Source organism: Epinephelus moara, chromosome 6 (assembly GCF_006386435.1).
Source record: "Epinephelus moara isolate mb chromosome 6, YSFRI_EMoa_1.0, whole genome shotgun sequence".
In the NCBI taxonomy this organism is placed as follows: domain Eukaryota; kingdom Metazoa; phylum Chordata; class Actinopteri; order Perciformes; family Serranidae; genus Epinephelus; species Epinephelus moara.
Window position 1 is genome coordinate 30,633,964 of NC_065511.1, and position 25,988 is coordinate 30,659,951.

The following is a 25,988-nucleotide window of genomic DNA, read 5'->3' on the forward strand; positions in this document are numbered from 1 at the left end:
CCTGTTCATACAGACACAATTTTAGCACTGTTACTACCTCCTCTGGCGGACGAAAGGCGAGACCACTCTGTCCCCCCATTCTGTGATCATACCTTATATACAGCGCAGTGAGGTGGCGTAACAATGTGATATTCCTGACTTGAACAGGCAGTGGAAAAGCTGCTATAGACAGAGACAACCGTTCACGCTCACATTCACACCTATGGGCAGTTTGGAGTCACCAGTTAACCTGCATGTCTTTGGACTGCAGGAGGAACCCCGAGAACCTGGAGAAAACCCACGCTGACATGGGGAGAACATACCAACTCCACACAGAAGGGCCCCAGTTACACCTAATTAATGGCAGGGCCACTTTGAGTGAGCTCCACCTTCTCATAAAAATATGGTCACTTCTAGCTCCAAAAAACACGAGATGTGATGACAGCTGAAATGCCAAACTCAAGGCTTCAAAACAGAAGTCCACAAACAAATGGGTGACATCATGATAGCTACGTTGATTATATTAGACAGTCTATAGTTTTGTCTCTTTTTTGCAAAATGAATTACACTCAAAATACAAGTGTAGGGAGGTGGAGAGAGAGTCTCTAACCATAAGTGTACAAAAATAGCAATTACACTTAATGGATATTGAAAAGGCAACCAGATGGTGTTGAAGTAGGGAAAAAAGAGCAAGAATGAAACTGAAATGATTTAAGATGGGCTGGATTATTTACACAATATTGTTATGCAGTATGTGAATTATTAACATGATATCAATATTTCATTTTTAGATACCATGGTTATCATCAAGACCAGTTAACACCCCTTGGCCTGCCAAATTCTTCTTCTCTTTAGCCTTTTTGGTCCAGTCTTGACTTTTCCCTCCACATCGTATTGTTTCATGCACTAAAGGAGCCCTGTTATATGTACAGACTGACACAAACATGCACGCACATGACTTTGCCTTTATTTTCAAAGGTTTGAAAGTTTCTACCCAGTACCATGTAACTTAGTCCCAGTCCTGTGGGCATTTCTCTGTATATGGTCTCCATCTTTATTGTCAACAGCCATCAGCCTACAGGAGGCGTCACAGAACATTAAACTCACTTCATTACACTTGGCTGACACATTTGCATCATCAGTCTGTGTTCTGTGTGTCCGCTCTGATTAGACTGAAAGTATTATCTTGATTGTCTTAACTACTGTTTCAGACTAACTCGGCATGGATGCGGGGGCGTAAGGCAGAGTTTATATGAGACAAATGTGTACAAGGGTGTGTATGTTGTAACAGGACATGTGAAAGCACAAGTTGACGGCAGCGGTAGCACTTCTTATGTACACTTAAGTGTGTATATATGATTATTATTTATGTCGTATTTTGCAGCAGGTTTTTCTTTCACTTCATCGTCCCATGTTGTTGGGAATTTGGATTGGGCTTCCCCCCATGCTGCATCCATGCAACAAAGTCCACATACATAAAAGGCAGTGGCAAAACAGCTACAGGAAACAAGACAGGACATAATAATAAAACATACTCTGATGCTTAAATTTATTAGATGATGAATTCTTTTTAATTAAAGAAGAGATAAAAGAGTATTTAAAATCTATTCGATCAACAGTGTGGTACTCTAAACCTCCTCCCTGATGGTAGTAGCTGTTACTCATTGTGTAGCACACGGGATGGGTCAGTTATTATCTTGTCAGCTTACTTAAGAGCGGCCTGTTTGTAGGTAGACTGCAGGGATAGATGCTGTTTTGCACCTGTTATCTTTAATGCAGTCGGCATGAGTCAGACTAGTTTGGACTTCAGTTGCACAGAGAGGTTACCAAACCAAACTGATGGCGTATCTAATTAGGCTCTCAAAGACACCATGAATTCTTAGAAGCCGTAAGAAGGGCAGACGCTGTTGTAGTCTGGTACAGAGACCCTCAACATACGTGTTCCAGGTCAGCGAGCTCTCAGTGAGTCCATCTATTGGATTACTGCTGACCTGCCCCATCCCACCCAATCCAGCACTAGCCAATTACCATCATCATCATCCTGTGAGTGCCACAGCCAATAGCATTACCCCTCCTCTCCACAAAACACCCTGTGATACCTGACCTGTACCCTGGGCTCGACTAATAGCTAGAGCTAAAGCAAGCAAAGGATTTGTGTGCAATGTTTTTCTGCTTGTGGTGAAGGTGAGGGTTCATGTAACGTGGATGCTGAAGCACAATCTTTAGCAACTAAACACAATAATGACACTTATTTAATAAAGGAATGATAACACGTTATAGCAGCTTTTACAGTGCTTTGCAACAATAACCAGGATATATATTTATTTTGCAGGCTGTAACCTCTAACACACATTAAAAATAGTGCAGTGACAGGTGAAAGTTTCGTGATAGTAGAAGTCAACACATCTAGAAATATCTGCAATGAGGTCAATGACTCACCACTGGCAACATCCCATTTGGCTGGGCAGCATTAAAGCCAATTAAATGGCAGTATCAAGCTTCACCTGTGTGACAGCATCAAACCAGGAGCCAACTCAGTGTCAGCACTGACATATACACTGTAAATCTGCCTCACTCGGTGTACACAGATCAGGCCCATGCATCCATGTGTTTCTGCCACTTGGTAGGAAAACCAAGCAGCATTCTTCAGTTTCTTATTTGTGTAGATCAGTGGTTCTCAAGTGGTGTGATGCAAACCCAGGTGTGCCGTGCGATTTTGTGATAACCATACATTGTTATTGCAATATCCAACTGGACCTATATAAAAAGTTATGTATGAATTTTTAATTGACTGTATCAGTATGTTGTGCACACCCATTTCCTAATAAAGAGGCAAACTATACCTAAAAAAAAAAAAAAATTCAATTTAATTTCATTTAATTAAAAAAAAATAACAAAATCTTCACAGGGAACCTATTTGTCACCCTTCACACATGGGAATAATAAGTGTGTGACACATCACATTATCTTACATTATTCACTGTTTGGATTCTGTTACTGTGTTACTGGTGCTTTGATGTAATTTGAAAAAGTTTCAAGTGATTTTTTAAAACATTGTGTTAGATATTTCGCGAGCAATAGTTGGTTGTCAATTGTTATTTGATATTAGTAAATAAAAACAAACATTTATGTCGTGATAAGAGTAATAACACACATGACAGAGGCTACTGTACACAGATATTTATACAGGTGTGCCTTGGGCACAACATTTTTGAAAACCACTGGTGTAGATTATGAATGATTATTTCCAGTACACAACTCTATTACTTGAGTCAAAATATAGATTCTCCTGGTCAAATTTTACTCTAATACAAGTGAAAGTTGCTGAGTCAAATTGTTATTTGAGTTAAAGTACTGGAGTATTTGCTTTAAAAACAAACTTAAATATTCAAATTACTTTAAAAAAAAAAAAAAAAATCTCAGAGCTTAACGGCTCTAAAACAAACCAGTGAATGCACCAACTTGCTGGTAGAACCTGTAGAATTGTCAAAAGAGCTCCAGCAACACTTGTGGTATGAAAAACAACTTTATTGACCGGCGCGTTTCGGCTTGTGGCCTTCATCAGGGTCATCCCAGAACCTGTAGAATTAAAAGCTTGTTGAATTTGCTGCCTATAGACATGCCCGTAGGACCACACATCTCCATCTGCTGCCATAGCCACAGTAACAGGTCATAACCAAATACAACTGCTGCTGCTGCTGCTGATCTCTCCTCTCTACCTCTCTCTACTTATGAGCTGCCCAGTGTGAGTAGTGCATGTGCGAGGTAGAGGTACGGGAACACCACTATAACAGTACAAAACTCTCAGTCATCTTCCTTCCTGATCATATTTCAAGATAGTCATAATGTCGAATAGTATGGAAGCACATTTCCACCAGTGTGATGGAAAATAAGATTCTGTAACTCATTATAATGATATTTGTTTTTTTTTGTTTTTTTTAAATGAAAACAATTATTTAGTATGTTGAAATAATGAAACAAATCTCAAAATAATGTCTTGGTATCTCAAAATAATAGGAAGCTTAAAGAATGACTTAGTCTCTTTTCTCATTATTTTGAAATACTGAATCATTATTTTGAGAAAGTTTCTCATTATTTTGAGAAAGTTTCTCATTATTTTGAGAAAGTTTCTCATTATTTTGAGATAAGTCATTATTTTTGAGACACTAGATCACTATTTTGAGATGCTACAACATTATTTTGAGAGAGTTTGTCATTATTTTCAGATTCTAACTCATTATTCTGAAAAAAAGTTTGTAATTATTTTGATTTAAGTCATCATTTCGAGTAAGATCTTTGCTATTTTGAGATACTAACTCATAATTTTAACAATGTTTCTCATTATTTTAAGATACAAAGTGATTATTTTCAGACATTTCTTGTTGTCCTTTCTTTTAATCACACTGGTGGAAATGGGCTTCCACTTTCCAGATTTTTAGAAGTAAAGCACTGATGAAATAATGTGCACTTCACCACCAGAGAAATAGGAATGCTGAACAGGAAAATGTTTTAAAAGAAGAAAAACCCACTTTCAGCCCAAACAATGCCTCTGTGCTGACACAACTCAAATCTTAAGACTGTCAGAGAGAGGAAAAGAGGAAGGGAGTTGTTCCAAGATAAATATCTGGTAATGGGTTATAATGAGGCTTAATGACGGACAAGAGCTTCCTACTGAACACGAGGAAAGAGAGGAACAAACAAGTGGTGACAACAATCTTCACAATTGTGTCCACCATCTTGTGAGGCCTCATGTTGTGACGCATACGAGTGGGTAACAGCACTTAGGGCCCCTGCTCACATTTCGGCACCCATTGTCCAGAGAGAAAGTCAGCAGCACTTTTACCCTTTCGCTAAAATCTCTCACATACCTGGACAAGAAATAATCACATGAATGATTATAAAGGACCCTTTTTTATCAGTTTCTATTCACATCTGAGCTCCTGATTCAACGCTGAGGTAAGCACTGCTGTACTTTTTATATACATGTACAACATTTTAGTTTCTGATGTGAGCAAGTCTTTTACTCTTTCATATTCTGTCCCATCAAAGAGATTAAAAAGTAAAGATATACACCTGGGGAACTTGTGATCTTCATTTCAGTTTAGAATTTAGAAATTAGTGGGTTTGAGCAATTTTGTTTGCATGACACAATTTTACAATAGATCTGTTGTCCACTGGGTTAAAGAGAGTAAGATTTATGTTAAAGGGTAAGTTCGACATATTATATATTTCTACCTGGACCCTATTTTCCCATGTTTTAGTGTCGAAGTGACTGATGGGGACAATAATCTTTGAAGTCTTTGCCAATGACATGCTCAGATTATCATTCTAAGTGTCTGACAACATTTCGGAAATGATCCTATAGAGATAGACCTCTTTGATAGAGTGAGATCCTGCCCAGAAATAACTATCGCTAAACCCACTGGGTTCTATTTAGTCAAACAGTCATTTTAGCATGTATAGAGGCAGCATATTTTCACATCTACCTGAGTGAATTAAGAGTTAATTGTAACCAAACCACAGTCGGTGATTGTTGGAACAGTGAACAGACCAACCAAGACGGTTTTTGTGAGTTTTATTTTATTTATTTATTTTTCCACTTTTAATGGGGATGGCATGGTGGTGTGGTGGTTAGCACTGTTGCCTCACAGCAAGATGTTTCCTGGTTCAATCCCAGGAGGGAGCCCTTCTGTGTGGAGTTTGCATGTTCTCCCCGTGTCAGCGTGGGTTTTCTCCAGGTACTCCAGCTTCCTCCCACAGTCCAAAGACATGCAGGTTAATTGGTGACTTTAAATTGTCCATAGGTGTGAGTGTGAATGGTTGTCTGTCTCTATGTGTCAGCCCTGCGATAGTCTGGCGTCCTGTCCAGGGTGTACCCCACCTCCCCAGCCCCCCCCGCGACCCCCAAGAGGATAAGCGGTTACAAAAATGGATGGATGGATGGACTTTTAATGGAGTGTTATCCAAGGATAAAATTAATATTTAATTACTGTCTGCAGTGGCCCCTTTTAAAAAATTCTTGTTCCCATCACTTAAGCCTCGTTTCCACCGAGCAGTACAGTACGGTACAGTTCAGTTCGGTATGCATTTTTTTCCGTTTCTACTGTGCAAAGTTGTGGATGGTACCAATGGAACCGTTCTGTACCGTCCCCATTTTTTTGTCCCCCCTCTGTTGGGGTACCTAGCACACACTTGGAGAGAAAAAAAAGCTTGTCGGAGCGTAGTTCCTGTGGGCTCCGTCAACACTAAACCTCTGAGCTTGCCTGAGAAGGACTAAATGCACAAAGCTGCTATTTTTAAATATCCCATGGAGAGAGACTCTCACTGCAGCCTGTTTTATTTTGTTCTGAAAATGGCGGTGTGCAGCCTCGTTCTGTGGACGATAAACAAGGTGTAGACTTCCATCTGTGTCACCGCTGATGAGGAAATACAGCAAGTGATATACGGAGCAGTGAGTGACAACAACTCCGCCCACATTTAAGGGTACTGTTTGCAATTAAAACACCAGGGTCTAGGTACCCTGTCTGAAGGGTTACTTTTGGTTCCAAAGGACCAATACCAAAAGTGTTTGGTGGAAATGGGGCTTAAGACACAAAACATGGGTCCAAGTTTAAAAACACTGAACTCACCCTTTAAGGCTTATCGCAGTTCGCTGAACTGAGTCCATTATAGTTATGTAATCTCCAATATTTGTTGGTTCCATGTAAAAAGATCTCACTTGTATTTGTATCTAAACCTTACTTAAGTTGCTGTGTATCTTAATTCACCTCAGCTGAAATGCTTGGACCTATTTTGGTTGCCCATCAGTGGGTCAATCATTACATAATTTGTGCAGCAAAACATTGCTCACACCCACACATCTTTAAACTGTAGTGGAGAGCCCAAAGATACCCAGTTATTAGGCTGTATTTTTAGGAAACGTGTAAATAATGCACTGGACATCTTTGGTGAAATATAATGATGTGGTTTGAATATTTCAGTTGCTGTAAACATAGCTTCAATAAAGAGTTGGAATAAGATGATTTTTCCAATCTTATAAAAAGTTTCTTAAATAAAAAGTGAAAACTGAATGTTAAATGTTTTAATCAGGTCTATATGTCATGTTAAAGGAGCAAAGACGAAGAGGAAGCTGTAAGCAAAATCACTTTTGACCGTCTGACAAAGGAATTAAAACCAACCATGGCGAACAAGCTGGAAACGCTCGACCCATCAACTCTATCAGACGCCACCTCTACCGTCACCTACGACCCCAAGTCTGAGACAGTGACCTTACCAGAAGGGGTCGTCTCTGTGGCGGGCATCACTGTGATGACCGGGGGTGTAGAGCTGTCCTGTGGATCCTGCATGCTGGCCTTTGGTTTTTGGGGAACTCTAATCGGCTTCAGTTGTGTAGCTGTGGGACTGTGGGACCAACTGAACCAGTCTAAGGGAGGAACCTCTCACTTACTGGCACTGGGACTTGTGATTCTGGGCCTCAGTTTTGCTGTGGTGGGAAGTGTGGTGGCGTTTTACCTCCTGACAAGGAAGAAGAGAGAGATGACAAGAGGGGAGAGAGAGGACGGGAAAGAAGTTCTTGTAGAGAGTGGGAGGGTGATTAAAAAAGTCACAGTATGAAGAGGAATTATTGACAAGTCTGCACAAAACTCTGAATGGACTGTTCTGCAAATATCATACCAGACAGAAAATGCATTCTGCTCTTCACTCATGATGGATACTGATGAATACTTTATTTTTGATACCTTAAAGGACTAGTTTGTAGGATTTAGTGGCATCTGGTGGTGAGATTGTAGATTGCAACCAACTGAATACCCCTCAACTCCCCCTCCCTTTCAAGCTTGTAGAACCTACTGTAGCCTCAATGTAAAAACGTGAAGTTCGTAAAAACTCTTTCGACATGAACATTTCACTCAAAAAACCTGTTTTATTAATAATATTCAAAAATCCAAATTTCTCTAAAAACCAATATATAACTAATTTAATGTAATCAATTTACTCATTATCTTAGCTGAATATTATATTCATAGAGCAAAATACTTTTAAAAAATTGCCCCCATGTGCTTCTTTCAAGAATTCTATCTATCTAATCTAGAAAAATATCATAAAACAATGTCAAATTTTAAAATATGTAATAAAAAACTGACCAAAATGAATGATTTATGCATATCCTACAACTTTACGACCAATTTGGTAAACCCCTGTGTGTATGTACATACTCTTGTCTTTTTTATTTTTCTCATTTTGTTTGGTTTTGTATGATTACATTTATACCTGGAGATTGTGCGTACTTGTTACATTATTTTCATGTATGGTTTATGATCATTGTTTTCCACTTTATGTGCAAACTGAATGTGTTAACCACTGGGTGTATTGTATGGGAACCTAATACAAAGTTCAAACAATGAATAAATGAGTAAAACTACCACTAATAATAAGAATAAAAACATTTAAAAACTTTGCTGCAATGTTGACAGTCTTGGAGAGCTTGTTTTTGCTCTTCACTGAACTGTTAATGTGCCAGTAATGGTTGCTACTTGTACTTCAACTAAAAATACATTTTTAAGCAGCTATATAAGTATTATGTTGTACGTAAGCTGACCCTTTAATGTAAATAATTGTTGGGGTGAATATAAAAGATGTAGAGACTATATTGTTATGCTTTGTAATACACTGCAGACAAGGAGGTGTGAATAAGCAAGGCTTTGTTATTTTAAAGGCTATTAAATGCAGGTCAACAGAACAGAAACCAACAACTTCATCAGAAATCAAAGGGGGGCAGAAAGAAGAAGAGGACTGAGAGGGGGTTAATGTGTTAGTACCTCCATCTGCTGGAATTAAAATGAACTGTACATCATCCACTGACATTCCTCACTGTGATTTACTGTACATGTTGTTTCCTTCTGTCCCTCACTGTGTGAAATTATAAATCAACCTTTGTTCAAGCTGGTTTCGTGGTGATTATTTTACAGCACATTTGTATGTAATAAAACAACAAGGCTTTGGAATGATGTCTTTATAAAAAGACTGGCTCAGCTGTCTCCTTTGCTTTTTAACTTTGCACCTGAATAACTTCACCTACACGACCTTTGCACAATACATACATTTAAACTTCCTGATACTATTGTTATCACTTAAAGTGACATGGGAAAGAGACCAGCCACTTCTCAGGCATGTGAAGTATTTCCCCAGGTATCAGACTCGGCCGTGTGTCACTCAGATCACCTGACAATCCGCTGCAACCTTCTTGGTCACGTGTCAACGTTCAAGTTTCAGGAAACTTTTTTTTTTCCTCCTCTGAAAACAAACCTGTCCACGTCCCGCCTCCTCTTCACGCCCATTGGCTACTCTGACAATTTCAGCGCTCCGATTGGCCGAATCGAGTACATGTCTGCGTACGTCACAATCAAACAACACCTCCTTCTTTAAACTCGTTTATGTGTAATTGATATCGTCCCCGAAGAAACACGGCTGGAGTTACAGTGTTTTGAGGGGGCAGTGAAATGAAAGTTAACGGAGGAGTCAGCCGTTAAGGTGAGTTTGTGTAACGGCCGCCGAACAACGCGACGACTCGGCTTGTTTTATAGTCAAGTTACAACTTTGTAAAGTTGCTGCCAGAGATCTCTGAAGGTGTCCACTGTCAGTCATGTTACTTATTTATACAGTATGTCAATTCAGCTGTGACGTTTCCAACCGTTGTTTATTCCTCTTTGCTGACCATGAAGGCTAATTAGCGACACATATAACCTGTTAGTGTCTTTAAGCTGTCATGTTAGGTTGAGTGTTTACATTTAACCGTTTGAATTTCTGTATGCTATTTGTGGTGCTCTCACATACTGTCCCTCCGTGCTGCACATTACATAATCCTCATTAGAGATACATAAGTATTTAACATAGAGACCCACCAACTCCTTAGGTTAAATGCCAGAGGGTCTTTAGAGCTCATTAGTGAGACTGCACTGCCAAAAACTAAAATAAGAAAGTAGCTACATGCAACTTTGGAGCTACACCCTTTCATTACACACCTTGCCAAATATGTATGATAACTAACCAACATCAATTAAGCTGCTGTTTATTTTCTTAATCATTTTGTCCACAACATGTCAGGAAATAGTTAGAAAAAAGTCCCATCACATTTCCTGAAGCTCATGGTGACACTTAAGGTTGCTTATCTTGCTTGGAAGTTAAAGGATGAGTCGATTGGTCCATTGACAAAAAATAATTCATCCATCCATTTTCATCCGCTTATCTGGGGTCGGGTCGTGGGGGCAGCAGGCCAAGCAAAACACCCCAAACATCCCTCTCCCCAGCAATGCTTTCCAGCTCCTCCTGTGGGACCCCAAGGTGTTCCTAAGCCACATTAGATATGTAATTCCTCCAGCGTGTTCTGAGTCTGCCTCGGGGCCTCCTACCAGTGGGATGTGCAAGGAGTACCTCTAACAAGAGGCATCCTGATCAGATACCCGAACCACCTCAACTGACTGCTTTCAACACGCAGGAGCAGCGGCTCTACTCCGAGCTCCTTACCCTATCTCTAAGGACGCATTCACACTGGCGCTATTTGGTCCGCTTTAAACGAACCGTGGTCCGCTTCCACGGATGGTTCGGTTTGTTTGGAGTGGTGTGAACGCTCATTCCAACTCTGATGCGGACCAAATGAGCGAACCCTGGTCCACTTGAAAGTTGGGGGTCTTGGTTCACTTGCAAGTGAACCCTGGTGCATGCCCTGAAGTGAACCAAAGAGAGGAAGTGACGTAGAGCGCAAAAACATTGCAATCAGCATTTTTCACATTTATTTGAGATATTATTGAAAAAAACAATTATTTCAGACAATATCTGGCAAAATAATTTGTGTTTTGTTTTGTTGTTTGATTTGTCCAACTAACAGTCCAACATATATTCAGTTTACTATTACATAAGATAAAATAAAGCAGGAAATATGCCAGACTGAGAAGCTGAAACAAGGGAATGCTGGGCATTTTTGTTTGAAATTGCTCAAATGATTAATTGTTTATCAAAGTAGTTGCCAAATTATTTTAAAATGTATTTAACCCACAGAACTACACACAACTAACTTGTGTCTGCCTTTGAAAATAGTGACTTTTAAAAGAAATCCCTCCAGACATGAGTGTGTGTAATCTAAACTGTACATTTGTCTGTAAGTCTGACACACTCTAAAGTTACTGATCTTAAAGAAATGTATTTTGAGTGTAAAACCAACCATTGGAATTTAAAGTTCATCCCTAATTGCTGTTAAATAAACCACGTTAGTCACAGATTATTAAAGCAGAGAGCCACATGACCATGTTCAATCATTTACAAGCTTATGGTAATTAGTTGGAAAAAGGGGCAAAAATGCATGTCTGAGCTTGCACATTGCACAACACAGTTGACTGTCCTTCTGTTATTAAACTAACTGCAGTGTGGAGGAGATTATCATTATTATATATGATTATATTTTCTTCTTTTCTCTCCCAGGATGGAGCCTAAAACACCCCCTGACATCAGATAAACTCCACAGTGCAGAAACAGCTAGATAAATGCAGTCTGAGATGATGCTGCCCTTGTCGAGAACGAATGGAACATGAAGCTGTGAAGGATGGGTGGTGCTGGTGTCAGCAGAAATGTTAGAAAGCCAGATAAACTAGTTGTAGTAGTTGTAGTAGAGGAAGTGTAGTCAGGAGAGCTACAAAATTGGCTCCCAGAGTTGTAAAATCTACCTTCAGTGTGATTTGGGGAACCCGTTTGAACAGTTTATGCAGTAAAGCAACAGGCAGATGGAGTACAGTGAGAGAGTGCTGTGTGGGTCAGGGGAGGTGGAGCTGGACCCAAACATCGTGAGTGAAGAGGCAGGGAAACTGTACTCAGAGTTACAGGTAAAGCAGCTCTGCAAGTTTTTTTTGTCTCCTTTCTATACCATTATTTTCTGAATTGTACTCACTCTGCTGCTTTGCCCCATCACAGACTGTTATTGAGGCCCATGGCGAAGGTGTGGTGGAGTCGCTGGTGCCCATATTTGTGTGGGTCCTGGAGGGGCTGGCCAGCTGCAAAGCCCAGTTGAGGGACAGGGAGGAGGAGGCGGAGAGGGAGAAAGCTGAACGAGAGGAGCTGCTGGAGAGATACCAAGCGGAGAGGGCACTCAGGAAAGACAGTCAGGAGGTGGGGACTGATGGAGTTGTGTTCATATAGTGTGGCATACCATGATTTAGATTATGTGCATTTAAAGACTACAAAAGTAGGTAGTTGTCTCCGCTCAGAGGTGTTAAAGTGATCTGTTTTCGTCAGCGGTATCTGGAGCTGGATGACCAAATTGAACAAGAGAGAAGAGCCATGAGGGGGAGAGACAAGGAGCGAGAGCGCCGAGAGAGGGAGCTGGAGAAGAAAGCAAGAGAGCAAGCTGACCAGTGTGAGTATCTGAGTATTAATGGTGACAAATGGCATATTAGCCTTCCAGTCATCCATCTTTCTTTCGCATGGCTTGACTAGATACATTTTAAATGCTAAAGTAGAGCTACAGTTAAAAAGTTTTTAGTGGAACTGACTCAGTAGACCATAATTCTAAAGCTGTATGTTATGTTTTCTTGCAGTGGTGGCCTTGGATGAGCAGAAGGCAAATCTAAGTAGAGAACTGAGCACACTGAGGCTCACTCACAACAAGGTCAGGGCCGACTGTTTAGTCTCTTGTATCACAACACAGTGACTTATTAACATCATGTTTTAATATTTAAGGACTGCACAAGTAATCAGATATTATTCACCGCCACAATTTTATCTTCCTACAATTAAATAAACTTGGTTCCCTCTCATATTAATGTTTTAAGTACATGCTCTGCTCATAAACATCGTTTTTACTCGGTTGCATTCTGTAATGGTGTATTTATTTTTAGCTAGCCTATATTTTGGGCATAACTTTAATTATATTTTGCTTCTGAGAGATGCACTGAAGGTGAAGAAGAAATATTTATATTTTCTTTCTCAGAGATGCATTGTGAGTAAGGACCAGTCTTATTTTGATGCACATATCTTTTACATTTGCAGGAATGAGCACATGTGACAGCACAATAAAATTATTTTGGCCTTAAAATCAATGAATAATCAAGCTAAATAATCTCGATCTCAAAATTGATGAAAAAAATCATGACTCTCGTTTTAGACATAATTATGCAGCCCTTAAAATATTTACCTGTTTTTTGTCTCTACCCTGTTTCTTACATATCCCTCATGTCCTCTCCTTCAGCTGGCTCACACATATCGAGAACTTTTGGACAAGAGAAAGGATTCTGAACGAGACTCTCCTCTAAGGTTGTTCTTATTCAGCTCTTTTTTTTATCTATAACTTATTTCTCATGCTGTAGACTGTGTCTCACACATAAAGACTTAAGTATTTCACGACAGCAGCTTCATTTTGAACTGTACACAAGCTACTGTGGGCCATAGCCAACAACATAATCAAGATATCCCACTCTTAACCTGTCTCGACATTGGATATTGACCCACATTGGGACATACTAACTAACATTTCTGAGCTTAAATATATACTATGCAGGATTGTTGGTTACTGTTGGTAGACAAGTGAAAGTGAAATCCAACCCCAGATTCACTCTCGTTTCATGTTTTGCTTTGTTGTATTTGCGTTTTTGTCTGTGCTGTGTCTCTAAGATGCCTGCTGCCAGGTCTGACACCTGTTTGTCAACTTTTTATAAAGCTACGACTTCACCTGAGCACTGTGGGGGTATACACCCATAAATGTCTTGAACACAGAAAATAAGAATAAAATAGGACAATACAGGCAGAAGACAGAGTCTCTGCAGAAAAATACACCACCACAGGATTTTTTAAGGACAATCTTGCATAGTGTATCTCAAACCATAACAACTGCATAACATAGCAGTGTCTCTGTTTACCTTTTAGTAGTATACGAAGTACAGTATGTACGTTATGTAACTAAAAGATGTCAGTCTGCAAATGTAAATTGAGTTTTGCTTTTCAGCAACACTTGGGAAAGCACAAGTGGTTAACTTGTTAGCAAGAAAACTATAATTTCATCTTGAGCCTTTGTCTTGAAAAAAAGGTATATAATGGTAATTTTAAATATAAAATAGCTTTTGTTGCTAGGTTTTGATCAAAGGTTGCAGGCTATAATTCAGTGATGTTAAGAATGCTGCAAGAAAGTGTTGCAAAATGTTTTGAAAGATTGAAACTGTTTGTTTAATTGAATTGTCCTAACTGTGTTATGTTGCATGTTGTATTTAGGAATCATCTGCGTCCCAAGAACGCTGAATTTCCATCCAATCATGTCCCGTCAGAATCCAGTGTGAATGAAAAGGTAAACAAATTCTCTCTTTACACATATACAAACTATTTTTAAAGACAGTTTTGGCAGAGAAGTAGCTGTTGTTTCCTTCTCTTTTTCTCAGATAATTCAGAGACCACATTCACAGTCTGGTCCTCCCTGTTTGGAAGACCTAGTAGCAAAGAAGGAAAAGGTGATTGACACTGCAGTAAAGCCAGCCGCAGATGAGTTTATCAATGACATCATAAGCTCCACTCCCGAGCTGAGGCAATTTCACGGCAGCATGAATGCAAGGTAATAATCTGGAACCATAAACTACATTTTGTCAGATGGAGATTTCAGTGAAAAGCATGTGTAATCATTAACTAACCCCAAGTTCACCTCAGCTCATGTTCACAGCAGAGCACATCGTTCCTTATCTTTCATTTGCATCTCCATCAGCACCCCGGTTAAATTGAACGCCAAAGAGCTGCCGAGAGGGACCAGCGTGCAGGACGAGATGAGGGAGGCAGAGGAGAAGGATTGTAAAGAAGAAGAGGTGGAGGGTGGGGAGAGGCAGGAAAAAGACGAGAAGGAAGAGGAAGAGGAGGAGGAGGAGGATGATGATAGCATGGAGTGGGAGCTGCGCAACAATGACTCTGTGTTCTCTGAGCTGTCAGAGCTGAGTCGGGATTATGTGGAGAGCGTTGACCGAGGGGCCAGCGTCAGAGGTAAAGTCACACATTCATAGAGCTTTTTTACAAACAGGGTTGATGTACTTTCACTTCATCTTAACCAGAGGTTTAGTTCATGCTTACAAAATGCTAACTCCCCAGGAATTAGCCAGTTATCATTTGCAGAAACAATGCTTGTGTTGTGCTGTGTGCAGCACTGAAGCACAGAGTAAGTGGTCACAGACATCAGGGTGTGAGAAACTATTTATACCTTGCTAACATGAAGTGCAAGTACATCAGTGAAAACATCTTTAAGCCACTAGTTTAGGTTTACTTCCTTTTTTACTGATTTGCACCTTTTCATGTAGCCATTTCCTGTTGGATGTGAGTGAGGACTAAATATATTCTTCTCTCAGTGTTCTTTGTGTGTTCAAGCATTTTTCACACTTTCTTTTCTGTGTAGGCAGTGCAGACCAGTTTGAGGAGATTCTTTCTCAGTATGAGGAACTGAAAGTCACCCAGTGAGTCCTATATTTAATCCTCTCTTCTTATTATGACTAGTCCAGCATGCGGGGGATTTTCCAAACACTTTGGTTTCTTGCTTCAGTACAAACAAATCAATAAAAGATAGAAGATACTGTTGTCACAAATTTGTTGGAACTGTTGTCCTCATAATCTTTAATTATTCATCTTTTATTCCGGTTTCTGTTTTCAGTGAGTTAGTAGACGCTGCCCGTAAGGCCTTGATATCTCGGGTAGTCGAGCTCACTGACGACCGGTCAGCTCTCAAACTGGAGGTGACCTCTCTTCAGGAAACAGTCTCAAGACTGGAGGGGCGGATGAAGGAGAAGGAGGAGGAAACAAAGAGGTGGAGAAGATTGTTCTAGATATTTTCCCATCATAATCTTGTTTGTTGATTCTCAGTCTCTTTGGAACAATAACAATAAATTAACTTTGTGATTTATATCCACTATTTTTCATAGACTTAGGAAAGAACTGGAGGCATGCCAATCTGAGGATCCTGATGTAAGAGGAGTTTATTCATCATTTTAATTTACTGTATCACGCAGCAGCAGTAGCACTACATTTGTAAAGCTTTTTTAAATTCAGTAACCTCACTGTGTTAATTATGATCACCACATTAAACAGCATGAATCTCTCCACTCAGGCCTCTCTGCCCACCTCCATGCGCCACTTCTCTCGCTCTGAAATGGCTCGTGTGGTCATGGAGAAGAACCAGTACAAACAGCGTCTGTTTGAGCTGCAGGAGGCTGTACGACGGAGTCAGACACTCAGGTAACTAGACCACTGAGCCAGCATAGTATATTTAAATACACTATGTCAGTTTTGATAGAGAATTATGATTGTGCAGTTGTGTTTCCGGTTTTTAATCTCCTGTCTGATTTAGCGTTTGTTTGTTTTTTCTTCTTGATAGAGCGACAAAGGAGGAGAGGCTGACGGAGGACAAAAGGTTGAGTGTTTGGAGAAAGTAAGTGTTTGTCTTGTCTTATTATACTGCATACCCACCCTCTTGTCAATTATAACTGCAGTAGAGTTAATGTCCTCATTACAGAATGTTGGCTGGTGCAGCCTCTGAGGGTGTCTGGTTCCTGTGCTACTGTGTGCCAGATGATAAACAGATAGTAAATCTGCCTTGTGATGCTCATAAACTGTTATTACAGATTACTTTAAAGATCCCCTCTACTCAGGATGTGTTTATGTCCCCTAAAATGTCTGATATTTACTATACTGTGACCGTCTTGTATCTGTGCAAAGGTTGTCACTAGAGAGGAGTTTTCACATTCCTTTCTCAAAGTCTGAGATTTGAACGTACACCGAGCAAGCAATATAAAAATCTCAGCCAGACAGAATACATCTTTCTGCAAACTTTGATTAGACCTTTGGTGTATGATTACGTAATCACAATGTGACAATGTGAACACACTGTAACATTGTACCTTTTATGACCACTGACACTGTGTCAGCCACTGCCAGTTGCAAGCTGACAAACAACATAAACAAATAAATACAACTACATTTGTCATGCTGATTTGTCTGCTATTTGCTGATATGAGTGCACAACAAACTCCTCATCTGAAGCTGGTTCTGACAGAGACTCAAATATTTGTGGCTGAATCTCTAAGATGTTTTGTTTAGCAGCAAGCAGTGGTTGTTGGGCGGGGTGCAAGGCCAGATCCAGAATGTCTTAATGAGGAAGAAACAGTAGATGGACTTCCAGACCCTTTTCAGATATTTTTTTTTTTTAATTTTGTAGTGGGAGAACTATGGGAAACAAAATATTAATCATAGAAGAGTATTTGTACATACTTAAAAACATGTCTGGAGGGGAACTTTGAAGCAAACCAACAAAGAATGAAACAATATGCTATATAAGAAAAACAGTTGGGATAACCAAGATATGAGGTTTGCCAGGTTGCCTTGACCTCCTGTTGATAGGGCAGCCTGCAGTCCATAAACACATTAAAATAAAAATATCAAAAATAAAAGCAGTGGGAATGTAGCGTTGTGGCAGTCTGATTTTAAAATAGTCACAGAAATAACTACAGTTTCAATTTCAGTTTGGTTTGATGAACTTTAATATGCAGAAGTTGAAGCTCAGAAGAGTTACATGAAGGCTGACAGGCCGCTCCTTGAGTATCCTGTAAAGCAACCTTAGTGTTTGAAAAGGTAAACAGTGTTAGCACAGCAACTACATGCCTGAGAGGGAAGAACCATTGCGTCTTTTGGATTCATGTTGAACCTGTCTGTAAAGCTACACACGTGGACACAACACGGAGCTGTAGAAATAAAACTGCACATTTGGTAACATGCTGAAGTCAGGTGTTTTTGATGGTCTGTATAAAATATTGTGGTTTTTTTTTCTTTAATTAAAGGTTCAACCGTTTGTTCGGCCTGTCCAGAGAGCCCTTAATCCCGCCTCCTGCCTCTATATTCGCCCTGCCAACTTCTCCATCGCTCGCTCGCTCTCCTCTGGAGTCTCCACCGGCTGTCAGTCAGACTTATGCTGAGTAAGCAAGTGTTTCTGGGCGTGTCACTCTTTCATATGCTCTGTCATTATTTGCAACAAATTCGAATCATTAAAAAAATGCTCAGTCAAGCTGATTAACAGTAAAAGCACTCTCTCTAGATCTGCTTCTCCTGCTGCTGTCTCCCCTCGTGTCAGGAGGAGAGAACTCTACAAAGAAATTCGCTCCCACGTCTGGGGTTCACTCGGAAAACGGCAGATACACGGCTGGAGCACACCGCTGGCTAACACACAGGTAGCAGAAATCCACATATAGGTACACAGGAATGCAGCAATCTGAGTGGGAATTTTGTAGAGTACATGATTTTAAATGGGCCCAACAGAATGCTGCAGGGTTGATGTTTTTTTGTAGGCTGATGTGGAAGTTAGCATCTCAAAAGCTAGTGGGATGCATGCATGGGATGGATAGTGGGTGGCATGACTTCAATGTTGCTGTACATGGAAAAGCTTCAAAATTCATACAAGGGGTATTTACTGACGTATTTTATGCCATAGAACAAAACATAACAACATACTTTAAAGATTTTGACTAGCTTTGTATCATAACAATGTAGGTAGAATGTGTAAATTAACTGTGGTAAACATCACCCCATCATACCAGCACCCACATCTCCCTGCTCATTCAGTCGATCTAAAGATTGTACTTCCTCATTTTTGTGTATAGAAGCGGATCGAGAGAGAGAAGCACCCTCCTCCCTCTCTCAAACTCAGACCAAATACCAATCAAACTATAAAGCTAGGCAGCGCTGATCAAATATAAACCAAGATTCTGTTACTGTATTGCCTATTTCATGCCTAAAACAGTTTTCAGAAACATGTTTTAGTGCACTGTTTAAAGGTTCAGTGTGCAGAATTGAGGAGGATATATTTGCAGAAATAGAATATTATATAATTCATATGTTTTCTTCAGTGTATAGTCTCCTGGAAAAAAGAATCGTGTTTTTGTTACCTTCGAATGAGCCGTTTATAAATACATACAGAACAGGTCCTTGTCCATGGAATCCGCCGTGTTGCATCACCATGTTTCTACAGTAGCCCAGAATGGTCAAACCAAACACTGGCTCTTGACAGGGCCATCTGTGTTTTCACGTCAGCCAGCGTAGTTAATAGCCCCTTTGTGACGAGCTGAACAGCATCGAAAAAAACAGTTATTTGTAAGGAGATGACGAGACCTCTGCAGAAAATTCAGCTCTCCTTGAAAACCTCCCGAATATCTGAATCTTATCTTATCAGAGACAAAAGGTGAGCAGGTAAAGGTAAGGTGCTGGGCTGGCACCCCCGAGTGCAACAAGCCAAACATTGTAAAAACCTCCTGAACAGTGAACACTGAGGGAATTCTAACTGCGAGTTTACACTTGGCACATGGGAGAAATTTCGGCTGTTTGCAATCTACAGTCTCACTGCTAGATACCAATAAATCCTACACACTCCTTCTGTAACTGTAATATGAGATTGTTTGCTATCAGCTGGCCACCATATTGCTTTGGGATGGGCAACTGGCATTACGTTCCCAATCAGCAGGAGGGTTTATTGGCCTGCGCAGTGCATCCTTGTAGTTGTAGGTTTTCTACCTCTTGAGCAAAAGCGAATGCCACAGCCCCTTTCCTCTGTTTTCTCTGCTCATGTAGCACCCATTTCAAAAGTATATCTTGTGCATAGACAGCCCAGTTTTGTGAAAAGACCATCTCTCAGACAGTGAAATACTTCTTAAAGCTTGTATTAACCACAGACCCTACTTCAAGCACGAAACTAAAAACCAATTAACTTCAAGACAAGGGAACCGAAAGTGCAAAAATGCTAACTCATTTCAGCATTTTCCATTTTAGGACTCATTCCTGCAGCACTCTTTGCTCATCTGGCTTTTATTAGTCTGTGTGCGAATTGTGCATTTATGTTACCATCTAGCATTTACTTGAACTAAACCAATTAAAATATCTGGACGTGTACATTTCTGCAGTCCTGCTGATTATCTGTCCTCATTGTAGGAATCCCAAGAACCCGTCCCGGAGCCGAAGGACGTGCCTGTCCTAATGCAGCTCAGACTGCTGGATCACAGAGACTCCACAGCTAAGGTAAATCTTTCCACTGCAAAACTCTTCAACACAAGAACCTAGCAGCCCTTCACGTCACGCCTCCGGTGCATTTAAACAAAACTTATTTTTCTCTGCAGCTGAACTGTGCGGTTGCAGTCACACCTGAGATCTCAGGAGAGGCCACGGTGAGTCTGTCATTATCCTGGTTAAATAATAACTGCAGTCATGCTCTAATCACCATGTACAATGCCATCCAACCATAACTAACACCACCCATGGACATGTTGTGTCATGTTGCTCATCTTTCCAAACTCCATATTCGTCCTTCTCTGCCAGTGTTCTGTGTGGGTAGTTTCTGGCCCCGCCTCCTGCAGCGATGTTACAGTGATTGATCCAGCACGGTCCAACACAGTACTGGATCAGTTCAGCCTCCCTCCCACAGCTCCTGCCCTCTGCCTCTGTGCTGTGCCTCCCATAGGTCAGTGCCAGTACAATGGGCTGCAGCAGCTGCCTAAAGACAACTTTCCTAATGTGTACTGTTCTCATATTATCCCTTCACGCCTTACTGATAACTGGAAACATTTGGAAATCAACACTGCTTACTTCCTTTCCTCTCTGGTCTTGTTATGTCAGGTGACACTGCAGGAACTGTGTGGATTGGAACTCAGGAAGGAAGGTAGTGTGTGCTGGATGACACCCTCTCTGAGTAAAATGCATGTTGGCAAAGCGCTCTGACTCTAATCCCCCTCTTGTTTCTCTCTCTATCTCATAGTATATTGATACACTCAGCCTCTGCTGGCAGGAGGCGCTGTCTGCAGTCTGTTTCTCTCTCAGAAGGCGTTCACTCGCTCTTGTGAGTTCCACCTGCTCTGTTTGAAACATATTTGTATTCATATTTAAGTATTAGCATTTAATTATTGTATATTATAATGTAAGATTGAGTTATCTTCATGTCGTCATCCAGAGATCTTTGAAAATAAGCTGCGTTTTGTTGATTCAATCTGACAGGTATTCCCAGGGTCAAGTCATTGCCGGTTTAGCTGATGGGACTTTAGCATTTTTCTCACACAGTTCAGGTAACGTCTCTCTGTTCTTCTCTTTATGGTAAAGAGTCTCAGTTAATCAGTGCATTCGTCACAGAACTTAAAGGGCAGCTTGAACTTTGGTCAAAGTACGTATGTTTCAGCATCAAAATGCAATTTTCCCAAGCCCTCCTAAAACCTTTTTCCCACGTGACCTGCCCTAGGTTTCTAATGATGAGGTTGCTACATATAAACCCCCCTGTCTGCCTAATGTGCCTCTTCATGACTGAGCCAAGCCGTCTTTGAGAATTGTGTGTTATCAATCCTCCAAATAAGCTATATCCCTCTAACAGCCCTGACACACCCGGCTGACTGTTGGCTGTCTGTCAATGTCGAGCCATCAGTGAGAGCCTGTCGTCACAGTTTTTGTGGTGTGGTGTGTCACAGTTGTCACTAGTCTGTCAGTGAGATTGGCAGTTCAACTTAGTGCACGAGAAGAGAAACAAAAAATGAAGAAAGCAAACAAATGATGTCTTGAATCTGCCCTGTCGGTCTTCCAATCTCCCTTTTTGAATGACGAATACAGGCTACCACAGCCTGCCGCTATGGAGAGTTATTTCCTCTCACACAGGCACAGAACGTACGTGCTAGTTGGCCGTTGGCTGTAGTCTCTGCGGTGTGTTCAGGTGCAACTTTCTGGCTGAGACACAGGCCACATGAGGCGACCCAACAGTTGGCTTTAGTTGCCACTAGTTATTTGATGTTGGTTTGGTGTGTCTCAGCCTTGATCCGCTAGCCAGCACGGAAGCTGAGCAATGCTGCTGTGGACGTCACTTTAGTTTGGATCTGGAAGTAACACAATGACACAAACTAGCTAATTGATCGAGGCAGCGGCTAACCAGCGACTTCCTGTGTTCAGGGATGAAAAATTAGTGTTTTTGTCAAAGGAGTCTGATGGCTTTGAAGAGAGCAATATAAGGGCTTCACTTCCTGGTGGGATAGGGCTGTGTGACGGCAAGGTTAAGTGGTAAAAATATTACATTGACTGTGGATAATTACCTCATACAACCCCTCAATCTAACCTATGTCATGACTATTTGCTAACAGCTAAGTGGGTAGTGTCATTTGAAAAAAAAACTGGGGAAAAAAACACAGATGGAGTCGACCTTTAATGTTTAGTGACAAATAACGAAGCAGTGAATGCTGTGATTTTCAGGTGGCTGGAATCTACAGTCACACTCACTGATGCCTCTCGGATCAAACCCTGTGCAGCCCATTCGCTGCTGCCTTGCAAAAGGTGGCCGCTTGTGGGTGGGATATTGGAACAAAGTCCACGTGGTTGACATTGACAGTAAGAAGGTTGAGGTAAGAAACGACGGTGTTATTTACATTGTTAGCGTCTAATTTTCACGTACATCTTTGAACTTACCGTATCTCCTTATCTGACCCCACAGCAAACATTCTCAGTGTCTGAGCGCAGTGAGCAGCAGGTCCGTTTCCTGTGTGCCGGTGGAAGCGGTGTTTGGGCATCCTGCCGGCTCGACCCAATCCTCAGACTGTTTGACTGGTCCACAGGACGGCCGCTACAGGAAGTTGATTTTAGCGCTTTGGTCACTAAAACATTAGGTACTAAAACTGCATTTTTTCTTTTGTTAAAAATCATTTTTAAATGTGAAGAAATACATTTAGTGGAATCTGAGGTTTTACAGTATGTTTAATCATAGTGTAGTCATTTCCTATAATGTTAGCAAGCACAGTTTGAGCTCACAGGAGCACTGCTCACACTAATAGTCATTAGCTGGATGCTGACATCTTGTCATCTTGTCGTCGTTACTACCTTTTGTTTCTCTGTTCTTAATTTTATTATTGGGGAAAGAAATTTCAGCCTGTGGTGTTTTTGAATTTACCTTTGCATGTGTTAAACTGTTATATTTTTAGCAGCCCTTGTGGCTTCAAGAGCATGTGCAGGTTCCTCTGTGGGTGTGTGGAAACAATTCATAATCAACAGACAAAAGGTCAACCTGCCTAAGTTAAAAAAAAAAAAAAACCAACCATTTTTTATGTGTGTGTTTGTGTCAGGCAGCTTTGAGTGTAGCAGGGTGTCTGCAGGTCCTTTTAAAAGTCTTAAGATGTCTTTAATTCAATTTTGTTTTACAAATATTAGACCTTAAAATTCATTAAATAGTCTTAGATTCTGTGTGAATGTCCACATTTCTGATGTTTCAAATCTTAAAACCTACCGTTGAACCTAATACTGTCTTTTTACTTTATACCTACACGTACCTGTTGGCAAAATTTAGATTAATCTCGCTGACTCTAAAAACCATATTCCAACATAATATAGTAACCTTTATACTTACCTGCAATGCTGGAATAAGAAAACGGTTATTCGTCCAAAAATCATTCTTAAATTTCATCATGAATTATCTCGAAAATGTCTTAAACAGCATTAAAGTGTCTGATGCCTTTAGACACCCAGATTTAAACTCGTTCCCTGCAGCTCAGCTAACATGCTTCTGTCTCCCTCTGTAGGCCAAGCCTTCCTGACACTCGCACCGCTCCAGATCTCATCTCTCACAGTCATCTCTGGCCGTCTGTGGGTGGGCACAGGAGGTGGTGCCATTTTCTCCGTCCCATTATCCATAAGTGAGTTTTATTTAGACAGAGAGTGTAAGCACTTGAATCTTACATTGTCAGAAATGTGCTCGCTCTAGTATTAATCATATTAATGACCATCTACAGCATCAGAGGATGTTTCCATCCCATATTGCACCATGCCATCAGCTCAGTTGTGTTACCATGGGCATAGACAAGCTGTCAGGTTCATCATCGCTGCACCTGGTAAGAAACTAATTGTCTGAAGCATGCTAAACATTTTGATTCAGGGAGTTGTTTCAGAAAGCAGTTGCATGCTGTAGTTGTCTCATAGTGAACGTGAAATCATCTTTGCCCCACAGCTTGTTTGATCGTCTCCCCTGGCTGCAGCACTACTACCTCTCAGTTTATCCTCAGTGGAGGAGAGGGCTACATTAACTTCAGGATTGGTGAGTTGAAGGAAAATACTGTAGTGTCAAATTGTTTAAAACTTGTCTGATTTATTCCTATTCTAGGTTGCATTTACTGACCGTTAAGTCCAGTGGTTCCCAACGATTTTCCCCGAGGGACCCCTTTTCTGTCGTTGAATAAACTGACTTAAATGACATGTTTTATGGATATTTCATTTTATATTCAATGCATAACAATAACAGTACAGAGCAACTGATAAACTATAGGATTAATTCAAACAGTGAACATAGTAACTGCAGAAAGTTTGTGTAAAACAAGCAGTTTGGATGAATTTGAGCAGATAGTTTGCTGTGAATGTTGCATCAGTTTTTCTGACATTTAAAACTTTTTTTATTTTTACATTTCTCCGATTGTGTTTGTCCTTTTTAACAGTCATATATACCCTAGGGTTTCTTCTCCCTGATGCTAAACTTTAAAAATAAGAAGTGGCTCAGAGGTAGAGGGGGTCATCCACTAATCGGAAGATCGGCGGTTTGATCTCCGGCTCCTGCATGTCAAAGTATCCTTGAGCAAGATACTGAACCCCAGATTGCTCTTGATAGCTGTTCCATCAGTGTGTGAGTGTGTTAAAAACTGAGTAGCAGGTGGCACCTTGTATGGTAGCCTCGGCCACCAGTGTATGAATGTGTGTGTGAATGGGTGAATGTGACTCGTAGAGTGGTCAGATGACTAGAAAGGCGCTGTACAAAGTTGGGAACCACTGCTTTAGTCAGTGCTTTGTTTATGAAACGCCTGACTGAGCCGTCCACTCTTTCAGGCGACGATGCAAGTGAGGGATCGGTTGAGTTGTCCCAGGCTACACCTCAGCGGTCGGAACGCAGTCACATGATCGTCTGGCAGAATTCCACGCCCTCTGTGCCCAGCCCTGCCCTCTGACATGAATCATCTCCAAGTACTGCCCCGCTGGAATGACATAAAGACGCAGCAGACATACTGTACACTGTGCACCAGCAAAGCTAGAAACATTGAAATGGTGCTTTCATGGAACTGAAGGAACCAGCGTTTCAATGTGGCAGTGATTAAAGTATCTTCTAAAATATATATGATATATGATACATGCTGTTTCATCCTTGTTTACCTCGTTAATTTTGTACATCTGTGTTTGGACTGGATTGTCCTGATGGATGTCGATGCCTTACTGTGTGCCTTCATCTGATGTTATATCATGTCTGTAACTGGTCAGTGATTCAGCTGCCTGATTGTTCATAGCTCATTTTACCTTTGCACTAACATTCAGTCTCCCTGACGTACAGCTCTCTGATTCATTTTTCTGCCAGTGTTCATTCACATCTTCGTTCCATCCAGGCGGCACCAGGTCTTTCTGTCCTTCATCTTGTGATCATAGAGTTTAAGTTAATACTGTGGCTGCACGTGAAGCTGCTGTGTACATATTTTGTTGTTAACTGTGAACTGGAAACAGGTATTATTCTTCTCTCAGCGTAAAGACAATCAGACACTTGTTACGTCGTGATGCTGCGGAGACTGGGCATAACTTCTTTTGATTGTTTTTTTTTTCTTTTTCTTCCTTTCAAACTCTCCCCTCCACGTTGCACTGTAGTGAAATTACAAACTGCACATTTTAATTGTGTGATATCCCATCCTCTAAATGAGCTTCATCAGTGCTTGTCCTTAAAAATTATTTATTTTCTCAATACGTTTTCCACCTTAATGTCTTTGATTGTCTTAATTTGTTTTAATTTGATTTCAGTATGTTTTGTGAAATAAGGGAGATCTTTTTTTCTTCAAGTGTCCTATGCAGTATTTAAATGCACTCATGGTGATATCGTAGCATCTCCCTATTCTTCGCATTAAGAAAATTAGGACGTAAGTATTCCTTCTGGCTCAACCTTGTGCAAACATGATTATTGTCATTAAATATGTCTTCAATGGACGTTGTGGAAT

General features: G+C 40.6%; 2 protein-coding genes across 3 annotated transcripts; both read left to right on the forward strand.

The window, feature by feature from the left end:
- Positions 1–4,765: 4,765 nt before the first annotated feature.
- On the forward strand, positions 4,766–8,975 carry LOC126392218 (transmembrane protein 100-like). Its single transcript, XM_050047516.1, has 2 exons — positions 4,766–4,935; positions 7,089–8,975. Exon 2 carries the CDS (start codon positions 7,159–7,161, stop codon positions 7,591–7,593), a length of 435 nt encoding a protein of 144 aa, XP_049903473.1. The 5' UTR covers positions 4,766–4,935; positions 7,089–7,158; the 3' UTR covers positions 7,594–8,975.
- Positions 8,976–9,392: 417 nt separating this feature from the next.
- si:dkey-17m8.1 (C-Jun-amino-terminal kinase-interacting protein 3) lies at positions 9,393–25,977 on the forward strand. 2 transcript variants are annotated; one of them, XM_050047347.1, is made up of 28 exons: positions 9,393–9,507; positions 11,452–11,849; positions 11,938–12,132; positions 12,259–12,379; positions 12,561–12,631; positions 13,211–13,275; positions 14,227–14,299; positions 14,391–14,560; positions 14,708–14,976; positions 15,383–15,440; positions 15,635–15,787; positions 15,903–15,945; positions 16,088–16,215; positions 16,355–16,408; positions 17,814–17,948; positions 18,068–18,200; positions 19,951–20,037; positions 20,136–20,183; positions 20,335–20,476; positions 20,632–20,674; positions 20,771–20,851; positions 21,007–21,074; positions 22,237–22,385; positions 22,475–22,646; positions 23,553–23,666; positions 23,763–23,861; positions 23,978–24,064; positions 24,844–25,977. In XM_050047347.1, exons 2-28 carry the CDS (start codon positions 11,751–11,753, stop codon positions 24,960–24,962), a joined length of 2,976 nt encoding a protein of 991 aa, XP_049903304.1. In that variant the 5' UTR covers positions 9,393–9,507; positions 11,452–11,750; the 3' UTR covers positions 24,963–25,977. The 2 variants fall into 2 exon arrangements, with proteins under 2 accessions (XP_049903304.1, XP_049903305.1); XM_050047348.1 differs by having other exon boundaries at positions 18,104–18,200.
- Positions 25,978–25,988: the final 11 nt, after the last annotated feature.

Excerpts from the sequence above, each read along its gene's own strand:
- LOC126392218 (XM_050047516.1), top strand. The coding sequence starts at position 7,159 with ATGGCGAACAAGCTGGAAACGCTCGACCCATCAACTCTATCAGACGCC.
- si:dkey-17m8.1 (XM_050047347.1), top strand. The coding sequence starts at position 11,751 with ATGGAGTACAGTGAGAGAGTGCTGTGTGGGTCAGGGGAGGTGGAGCTG. Across the intron at positions 20,038-20,135 it reads ACAGAGACTCCACAGCTAAG|CTGAACTGTGCGGTTGCAGT; the intron begins GTAAATCTTTCC and ends TTTTCTCTGCAG. Across the intron at positions 24,065-24,843 it reads CTACATTAACTTCAGGATTG|GCGACGATGCAAGTGAGGGA; the intron begins GTGAGTTGAAGG and ends CCACTCTTTCAG.